The sequence below is a fragment of the Schistosoma mansoni genome, chromosome 6, assembly GCF_000237925.1.
Source record: "Schistosoma mansoni strain Puerto Rico chromosome 6, complete genome".
Lineage (NCBI taxonomy): Eukaryota > Metazoa > Platyhelminthes > Trematoda > Strigeidida > Schistosomatidae > Schistosoma > Schistosoma mansoni.
In genome coordinates, this window is record NC_031500.1 from 7,951,890 (window position 1) to 7,962,869 (window position 10,980).

At 34.4% G+C, this 10,980-nt stretch overlaps 1 protein-coding gene across 1 annotated transcript in view; it reads left to right on the plus strand.

The window, feature by feature from the left end:
- Window positions 1-467: 467 nt before the first annotated feature.
- Window positions 468-10,980, plus strand: part of Smp_165000 (putative histone h3 methyltransferase) — a gene marked incomplete at its 3' end in the record, with an annotated part of 39,026 nt that continues 28,513 nt past the window's right edge. Inside the window, exons 1-9 of the mRNA XM_018798150.1 lie at window positions 468-570; window positions 637-825; window positions 858-1,089; window positions 1,126-1,283; window positions 1,477-1,681; window positions 3,329-3,435; window positions 4,067-4,108; window positions 5,662-5,727; window positions 8,067-8,898. Of these exons, the coding sequence (XP_018653121.1) occupies window positions 493-570; window positions 637-825; window positions 858-1,089; window positions 1,126-1,283; window positions 1,477-1,681; window positions 3,329-3,435; window positions 4,067-4,108; window positions 5,662-5,727; window positions 8,067-8,898 (1,909 nt within the window). The 5' untranslated portion in view covers window positions 468-492. The remainder of the gene's footprint in view (window positions 571-636; window positions 826-857; window positions 1,090-1,125; window positions 1,284-1,476; window positions 1,682-3,328; window positions 3,436-4,066; window positions 4,109-5,661; window positions 5,728-8,066; window positions 8,899-10,980) is intronic.

Genomic DNA, 10,980 nt, shown 5'->3' on the forward strand with positions numbered 1-10,980 from the left:
TGATTTAGACTGTCTTAAAAATACAAGCAGTAAATTAAGAACCGTTGAAAAAACACACAGTAAACAAAAACTGGCAAAAATTTATAAAAACAGTTAACGATAAGCTAAAGCTAGTCTTTACGTGAAAACTATAAAAAAACCGATAGTGAGCTGAGGCAAAACCACAGTTAACTATTAAGTTGAGTGAAGCACAAAAAAAAGAAGTAAACTACCGAACGTTAAGCTCAGAATAGATTCTTTAGATCGGAAATGGTACTTTTGTTGCGTAAGAACATAGCAAAAGTTTGAGAAATGTAAATCACGTTAGGACTAAACTTCCCGTCTCCATGAGATGATCTGTTTTAATGAAAAATTGATATAATACTGCGAATGTCAGTTACCTTATATTTACTCTTCAGTTTTAGTGCGCTCTTATTGGTGCCGCAATGCTCGAATGACGGCTTAATTGACATTTACTTGTCCGTTTACTTGTTGGTGAGACAAGTGTATTCTATGTTTGGAGATCGTCAGGTGTCTGTCATTAGTCCAGCCACTCGGGATAAGGAGGTCTTCAGATGGATCCCTTGCAGGGTACTTTAATTTTTCATTCATATCATGAGTTATCTTAATCCGATTCCAATATATTTCCTTATCTAGCCTGGGGAAGTCAAAGATGAGAACTCGGAAATTGTTGACGTTATTAGTTGGGTAGTCTCTGATGTCAGAGAAATGTCCGAAAATCCAACATTAGTTGAGCTTCTCAAAGAAACGGACAGGAGTTCATATGACGATGTATCGAAACTTTGTGATGTGTACAATAAAGCTATCATAGACCTTTGGGACATGGTATGATCCTTATCTTATTTTTGATTTCCAAGTGGATTGAGGAAAATACTGTTCCTGAATTTTTTAACCGAAAGGCTTCCCGTGATCATGTTCAGTTCATTCTTCTTCAATGTTACAATCGAGCTGTATCAGATCCAGAAAAGCTGAATCAGTATCCACCTTTTTCGCCTCAGGTGTATGGGGAGACATCCTTTGAACTTATTTCACAGATGATTGACACAATCGCAGTCACTAGTGACGACGTATTTATCGATCTTGGGAGTGGTAAGCTAAAGAGTAGTTGTTTATCCATCAAATTAGGTGTTGGTCAGGTTGTCCTTCAAGTATGTGCATCTACTGATGCAAAATTTTGTTACGGGATTGAAAAGGCTGAATATCCCGCCCATTGTGCCTCGCGTCTTGACTCAGCATTCCGTCACTGGATGAGTTTTTACGGAAAATCTTATCGACCCTACACGGTAACTAAATTTTATGCATGGTGTTTTGCTTTAATCTCCCCGAAAATTCTTAAAAAAACTTCCCTTGAAAATATATGACATTATCAATGTTTTCAATTGCTTCATTACCTCAATTCAAAACCAGAAAAGTGGTTTTTGATCTTGTGCACACAGGTTAATACACGTTGTTCTTACGCATTTATTTTGTTCTCAGTTGGAACGCGGGGATTTTCTATCAGCGGAGTATCAGGAGAAAATAACAAATGCTGGCATCCTTTTTGCAAACAACTTTGCCTTTGGTCCAGAGGTGGATCACCAACTAAAGCAAAGGTTTGCTAACCTTAAAGAAGGTGCTCGGATAATTTCTTCAAAGGCTTTCTGTCCTTTGAATTTCCGAATCACTGATAGGAATCTCGGAGGTACGGTTTATCTTGTAGTTTTTTCACACATTCTGTGGGATTTTCGGATGATTTTTATTGTATACTGGTAAACATTGCTTATAGACTAAAGTCCGTAACGTCATACTCTCGAAATGGTTTAGTTTATACGAAAAGTAAATCCTAATTAAGGAGGTCATGTCCATAATTTTCAATATGTCTCTAGTTCAAATAGCCGATATAGGTTGTTTTCGTGATTTGTTATTCTTGATATTTTCTGCAAGGTTAATACAGCATAAAGGACTCGTTAGCACGATGTCATGTTTTTCTTAAGCTGACCATTTCTACTTACCCTAAGGATGAAATTCTTTTGTTTGTAGTGGGTTATAGTTGTTCACAAGATAGTGATGTATTTATCAACATTAAAATCAGATATACTATTGGCGGAAAAACAGCTTTATGGTATTACTGTATAAAATAAGATGTAGATTTTTCATTGGAGACGCTGTGTAAACTGATATATGTATGCTGTCGACTTGTCTCAATTAGGTGATTTCAAATGCATGTGCCTATCTAAATTTTTAGTAGCTTCAAATGATTCAATTATGTGACTTCATTGTCACCAGTGAAGTGAAGATAAGGAAAATCGAAGCTGAAAAATATGATAGTCTAGATGAAAAAAAGGAGCAGACGACATCAAATGGGTCAGCTACAGCATTGGTAGATAGTTTTCAATGAACGGTGTTACATTTATTCTCGAATGTTTAGCGAAACACCTAGACACACATTTTTTTGTCGAAGTGTTTCAGAAATACGTGGAAATAATATGGGGTGTTAAGAGTGCTAAGAGTAGTCCTGATCTCTAGAACATATAATCATAACCCGTCCTTATGGATTCGCATCCGTAAGTCAATCTTTTCGTTTTCCACATAAAACTCATTTAGTTAATCATAAGCAAAATAGAGCTTCATACTAGACTAATCGACTAATTTATATAATATCAATCTATGTGGTGTATTAATTGTTGAATTATAGACTACTAGTTATCTTTACCGGTTTCCAGAAATGGTTTATTCGCTTAACTGTTTAAACTACTTACTTAACTTGGACGTTATTCAAGTTCAGCTTCTTGTACTTTGCATCGAGCTACACTTTAGATGTGAAAGCTATTAATAATAATATCACGTGGTTGCTCCAAGGAAAGTAGGTGAAAATTTCAAATACTAAGGTCTCTTAATGATCGTTTGTTATACTACCTCCAGAGTTACACCTCGAAGTTCTGTCTTTAAGATAACACCACTGTGGTATATCCAAATAGGTTTCATACTCAACCACTATGAAATATATTTGGATGCTGTTTCTGTTTATAGGCATTTTATATTCTGATTTCTAAAGCTTACGGTCTAATCTTGGTTTTTCTTAAGAGTGATCTTTCCGAAACTGCAGCGTACGTGAGCCTTAGGTTAACGATTTAGATAGTTTCTAGCTGTTGACCTATATTATATAGGGTTATTGCTTAACATTAGCCACTCATATGGATATCTCATTGCTTTGTATTTGAACTTGTGTATATCTATGGCGTCTTCCTTTTCGAAATTCCATTTATGGTAGCATATTTTCCCAAGTTCATTACTTTTGATCATACTTGAAGTTAAAAAACCAATGTATATATATATATGATTTTACTAGATATTGGATCGATCATGCGTGTGAGCTGTTTAAACCCAATCCAAGATGCAGTTTCATGGACTGACAAACCATTTAGTTATTATGTTCATACAATTGATCGTTCGCTGGTAAGTATACCCTTGAATAATTTTCTAGTCTACATATTGTCTAAACTGCCATAATATTCATTTTTTTGTGGGAGGAATTATCGATCCAGTTAGCCGTGCATTCTAAGTAAAATCATCCGAGTTGACATCAGTCTCCACTTTACAGTAGGCCACAAACCGTTTGATAGTAAAAGAGGTAATGTCATGCTTATCAAGGGAATTTAGTTGTCCGTCTAACAGATTCATTTTTGTAAGATCACTGATATTCAAGTTATTTGATTGTAATATTAGGCTGAAAAATGCAATAAACGATACGCCGTATTTAGCTTCGTAAGATATACGCTTAATAGCTGAAAAGTCTTCACTTACCTAGCCAGGTAAATTTATCCATTAGAAAGCTAATATTATTTACTATATTTTCATTTACAGTTCTAGTGTACACATCTACCATAGTTTACTTACATCTGTAAATAGTTGATTTCATGCAAGATGCTCTTATTTGCAATTATTTTTTCACAATTATTATAACATTAGTTCCCTAAAATCTATTCAACCTATTTGATATATTTTCTGAAACCTATGTTGTATTTGAGTTTTCATTATGAATTTTACCTTTTGGATAACAATTGTTCTACTTTTCATTTGATTTTAGTTAGAACAATACTTTGCTCGTCTAAAAAATCCGAAATCTAAAGTATGTTAATCTGTTTATTTTTCAAAGGTCCATGATTTGGACCTGTGTGCACTAACACTGTTATGATTTACAAAATCTATATTTTGTCATAGTAGTAAAAACTGGACATTATTGGATAAATGGTTCTTTCTACAAAGTTATGTGGGTTTGAAAAAAGTCGTGGACTGTCGTATCAGTCAATTGTTTTAACAAATACTTAAAAGAACTACGTGGGACGGAACATTAACCACATTTTCACCAAAGGTGTTGTACCGCGGAGACCTTTTTGCATAATTTTGATAGACTAATATGGCAACTCAAAAACTCACGCAGCAAAATCGATCAAATTTGTCATCTGTATCCCTAATTAGGTTAAATAGGGTTTTGAGCATCATCTCAACTTAAGTTTCTTTGAATTGTCCTAATTCACTCTGTATTCAATTTATTGAACAATCTAACTTTAGTTAAGTTGGTCTTTCAAGAAACGGCTACAAACTAATTTTACTGTTTAAAAATTCCTTGTCACGAAGTGCAGTTCGATGTAGTGTGGATCCAAATCAATGTAAAAATTGTAGGTTTAACCGTCCGCATAATCAGGAGTTTCTCGTACTCATGAAGTAAAATGAAATAAAAAACATTTCCTAGTTCTTTTGAGTAGCAAAAGCGACACTATATTGTATGTATAGCATGAAAAGCCAGTGAGAATATTACTAGTCATTCGAACATTTTGGCACTCAGTAATTCTTAGGAAAGACGGCTTATTGGTCAAGGCGTTCGACTTTCAAACAAATCCTCAGGTTCAAACCTTGTTCCACATACTCAGGTTCAGGTAACTGGGTAGTATCATTAGCCTTTACACTTAAAGTATGGTTCATATCCAAGAACCTGGTAAATAAGTTAACTTATATGACTTAATTATTTGCTAGTTTACCATAAAATGTTTGGGTTCAATTTAGAGCATAAAGTATTAATGGGTCAGTTAGGATTTACTATACGTTATCATGCTTCATAAAAGGTTAGAGTGGTGGCATAGTGGTCAAAACACTCAGTTTACAATCAATAGGTTACGGGTTAATACCCTACCCCACCTATTTCGGTTTGGGGGGCCGAGTACTATTTTTATCCTTCACACAAATGCATACCTCAAAACCGAGTACATAAACCTATAATTGGTCTGTAAGCTGCGTTATTTTTTATTGCGGAATAAAGGAACAAACAACAAAATATAGATATTGTGCCTATTCAAGTATTACATGGGTACCCAAACTGTGGCAGACAGAGCACTGTTTTATGTTCTATTCATTCATTGAAAGCCGAATTGCCTCATCCTGATAGATGTCATCCCCAATCAAACCCAAAATCATAATCCTTCACTTTTAACACCAAAGTCTCGTCCAACATTAAATAATAGGTGAGCATAAAAAAACTGGGGACCTCACACATCGAGTTTGCCCTATATAATATATTCAAATAAACCTTGAGCATATTTTGTATGTTTACTTTATTTGTTAGATTTGAATTTATGAATACATTTTTCTTTTTTTGCTGTCTGAATTCTTGCTAACTATAAATAGAACGAAAATCAAACCGTTCGTCGTGATCGTAAGGGTCGTGTAATTTCTGAGGCGACCATGCAAGAAGTAAGTATCGTTAGATGTTCTCTAAGGTCTCCCTGTTGTGCGCTTTTTGGAACTCAAACGTTTAAAAATATTTGGGCACACATTAACAAAATGGAAGTGATTTCAAGTATTTTAAGTTTGATAAAAATCAGTGCATTTTAGTACAGAATTCGACTAAAACGTGATTACTATAATACGAAACATTGTTGTATCCTTGATTATAGTATCGACTAAAATTTTATGAACTTAATATTTGTTGAGCTGAAGTTTCAGCGAAGTGTTCTATTTGTGGGACTTCTGTTTTTAAGAGTCGCTATAGTACAGTGGGGTATTATTTTGATTTAGATAAAGATTAGTGTTATTATTCTTTTTATTAAGGTGAATTGTTTACATAAGTTTGAGATTGTTTAGCCTTTAATCTTTAAAACCGTCATATTAAGCAGACTTAAGAAATTTAATTGTCACTTCTAATGGCCAGTAAAAATTCATTAGACGTTAATCATCTATTGTCCCATTATATCATGAGTCACAATTGTTTCAGAGGTATTTATTTAGAATATAAAAGGATCTCAAGAAAGTGATTAGAAATCGTGATATCTTACATACTGAACCAATAAAGTTGGGGTTGTGTATTTCCACCCCTTAAAAATGACTTGTTTATAACATTATTTGCTTCCTCTAGATGTCGGAAAATGTAGGAACATTTAACCTCTTGAAACAGAAGAAAAAGACCCATCGATCTCCGTATTATAAAAAGACAAACTAACTTTTTTTGAGAACCAGTCTCTGTTATAATGGTTTAATAGTAATACAATTTAATTACTCATTTACCCTATAGCCTGTCTAGTTCCACTATAAAGTCTTTGATTTAGTTTAGCTTGAGTTAATCCGGTTGACTGTATTCGAAAAACCACCATTCAGTATAGTTCCCCTGATATAATTTACGAAGATAAAGTCTAACAGTCAACTCTTTATTGGTCGGAAAATGAGTGGCTTGCAAGCCAATTTTCTCCAATCGCCTATGACATTTTATCATTCTCATCTTGTGTTCATATTCTGTATATAAGGATGTTATTTTATTACATGAAAAACTTATTCATCGAGTTAGTGACATTGTCTCTGGTTTCTGATAATTCGGGGTCCAAGTCAGTTATGCGGTAGCCATCACTCGGTCACACTATACCATTACTTCCATTTATCGATTGACATTCTATTCATTGACTTTAACAGTCGAAATTCATCTGATCAGATTGCAAAAAGCTCTCCGCCACGACAGTGGTTGAAAGTCTAGTTCCTTAATGGATATGTTACTTTATCGATCTGAACACTTGATTCACTTAAATTTTGACAACTCAACTGATTTCAGGACAGTAAACTAGAGTTAGAGACACATTTATAGGTGACAAAACAAGTCAATAGCATATACCAACGTAGATATAGTAAAGTCTCAGCCTACAAACCAACCGTTAAATGTCGAGCGCAAATAAATGAGAAACAATTGCACTCAAATTATCAAAAAGTACAAGTGACACGATTATCTTTTGAGTTAAATACTTGACGACTAAAACGTTGGTAACAATTAATTGATAAGCAATGTGATTTTTTGCAGTTACTGACAAAAGTAAAGCAATATAATATCTAGTTGGATAGATATGAGCGTAACCATTTGAGGTAGTGTCATGGAGGGGAGTTTTTTGCAATCTGATCAGATGAATTTCGACTGTTAAAGTCAATGAATAGAATGTCAATCGATAAATGGAAGTAATGGTATAGTGTGACCGAGTGATGGCTACCGCATAACTAACTTGGACCCCGAATTATCAGAAACCAGAGACAATGTCACTAACTCGATGAATAAGTTTTTCATGTAATAAAATAACATCCTTATATACAGAATATGAACACAAGATGAGAATGATAAAATGTCATAGGCGATTGGAGAAAATTGGCTTGCAAGCCACTCATTTTCCGACCAATAAAGAGTTGACTGTTAGACTTAATCATTGGACAGCGAATCAACCATAGAGTAGCAAGTTTGGGCCCAGATTGATATCCTTCGTGTTAGACAGCTGAGTTGTATCGTTAAGCGTCATATAAAAAGTATGACTTCACAACAAATACATAAAAATCTGTTAGTGGTAATCGAGTAGCACTGATTATTAGATTAGTATATATCAAACTAGGGTGTTTAGGTTCTTCAGTTCACTTCGGTTTTTAAAGGTTTTTACTTGCTGTCAATTTACCCCGGCACTATATTTTTAAGCTCAATGTATTTATTTTCAATGTCTCTTGACCACTATACTTTTATTTCTTGTAGTTTCGTTTACTGTGATCTACATATATTGTTTAAAATTTTGTAGAGTTCAATTCAGTTAACACTAAATGCTACCGATAACAATCAACATAACACAAACGGTAATGTTAGTCATAAAGCTAAGCGGTCACCAACTATCATAAAACATTGTTCGAGTACTTCCCGATGCTTACCAAGAAGATCAGCATCTCTACTTGAAGTAACCGCTAGTTCTCCTTCAGAGTTGATCTCTGTTGAAGGAAGAAAGCTGAGTTTACAAAGTTGTTTATCAAAAAATGAAACTATTAGTCGCCAAATCACTAGTGGATCCACGGCTGTGCATAGAATGGAAAAGTGTGAATCACAACATTTACAGTCAGAACTTAAGCGTTCTCATGTTCACCATAAAGACAATCAGTCATCTGTTGATATTTTCACAGTATCTAATGATACTAGTAATACAGATCTAGTTGAATCTCATGTTGATACACAACTAGCATATAATCATAATGAAGACGGAAAACAGTTTTGTAAAGTTATTCGTCATTTGTTAGATGATCCTTGCGAAACTCACTCATTACCTAAGTCAGATAATATCAAACAGAGTGTACGTTGTAAAAGAAAAACAATTACAAGTGATAAAAAGTTAACACTTAATTATCCAATTATTGATGATTACCCAAGTTTACATTCATCATCATCTCACGATCAACACGATAGTCGAAATTCTTCGTCATCACCGTATGTTTCTTCATTATCATCGGCTAATCGATCTCCGAATTCTCAAATCGATGAAATCACTCCTTCTTTGAACAGCTTGACAAAATATTCTGATCTGGGATTAAAATCAGTTCAATCGCCTGATCTTTCTATTGTCCCAGAAGATAAACTAGCTAAGGGTGAGTTATTCTGTCTCTTTGTTTTAAAATATTCATAATAGGTAATAATTTCTGTCTAATAACTACAGCATAATCTATAAATACTCTAAAGGTTAACTTTGGTTACTGAAAGCTTTGTTCAAGAACAACTTTGTTGTCAATAAATATGTTGATAGGGTTGTGATCATTCATCAACCAAAGTAATTGGTTTATGTATTAGGTAGATCTCATTAATTTAACTTGGTGTATTGTACTGCTTCAATTATTAGCAATTTGTGAAGTTACTCCTATCTAGATTGTTTGGATTATTTATTCTTTGAAGAAGTGGCTTACACTGAGCCACGAAACGTCAGAAAATCTGACTTTTCTACTCATTGGGATATTACAAATATATTTTATTTCTAACAATCTACTCAATGCTCAATTTATTTCAAGTTATCAAGTCAGTCAGTCAGCTACAACGTAGGACCAGGCACACATATGCATCGGTCCAAGTTGCCATACCTCGTTATCAAGTCAAGCCTTGGTAACGATACCTACAAAAAATATTGGTTTACACCCAACTTAATTCAAATATATATTGATTAAATTTATTGCTTATTGTTTACAAAGTCGCCACGAGTATCAAATTATAGTAAGTTTATGGATACGATGTAAAATGCATTAGAAATCGAATTCATTAATACTGAAACTGATAGACAAAACCACTTTACTCGATTATGTAGATTTTATGATTGGTTTTTCCGTAGTACGTTGTACTTGGGGATTTAGAGTCCCTAACAGTCGTGTGCTTTCAACATTCAAATTTCGAAAAGTTGTGATTTTATCTTGGATATTCGACTTATTATTCGGACTTGGGTTGTCAAATTGTTATGTAGTCCTGTAATCCTCGTTTCATATTGTTTGGATTTTTATTTTATTCATTACAATAATCATAAATTCTCTTAGATACAAAACATTGTTTTTATACAGGCTTTGGTAATTTTTAACCTGAGTTCTGTTTGATTTGATAATAACATACCTGCCCATTTTGTTTTCTCTTATAATCAGGATTAGTACACATGTGGTTTTATATGTTTTGCAGGCTACACGTAATTACGCTTAAACACTGTACTAAGAAAAATACCCATTTATCTAATTGCATATTGTTTAATTTTTGGAGTGAATATTTCTAGACCTATCGATAACAGTGGGTAGCAATCATTTGTTATATTGTATTGTTTAATCTTTGGTATTAGCTTTATCTTATCGAGTAAGCTTTTCTTCACGATGTAACTGTTGAGGATGTTAAACATCCAGAAGGCTATATACTTAGTCAGTCAGCTACAACGTAGGATCGGGCACATATGTACATCGGTTCAAATTGCCATACCTCGTTAGCATAACAAGATGAACACCGGATTCATAGAAATAGTTAATTTAGTGGTGGTAATATATAAAAGATAGGTTGTGTATAAGGATATAGCATAGGAAGGAAGAAAGTTATGAAGCAATTTTAATCTCAAGGTTTAAGGGAAGATAAAGAGTGTATACACCTGTGCCATTGTGATTGATTCTGAGCCATGTCACACAGAGTCTCCAACCATTGGTTACGATAGTCGCGCGGACCCCAACCAAGTAGTCTGCATCTACCAATATGGCTCAGACTAGAAGTTAGTGACTTCAAGCTCTGATGCCACGTTTTGGTTTGGCCGCCCCTAACTTTCTTCCCGACCATTGCTGCTACCTTGACGTGGTGGTTGGGCTTGCCTATCGTGATGAAGCAATCGAGCTATGCTGGCTGGAACAATCGTTCCTCGAGGTCCTACCATGCCAGACATGTCGGTTGAAGAGCGGTAAGACTAAAAGCAGCAATCCCAAGGTCCGAAGGCGAAGTTTATTATTATTTATTTATTTAAACACATATATATTGGTACAAAAGGGCACCAGGTACATATGCGCCACACAAAATAATGAAAGTAGGAAGAGAAGGGATGAAAAGATAAGGCGGACTGAAATGTACAACCAGAAGACTCTTTCAGTTAGGAAAGTTAGAACCATTCTTTATGTAGAAAGTAAAAGAAGGTTGCAGCAGGATCGCCACTGGCTTCTATTCTGAGCCAT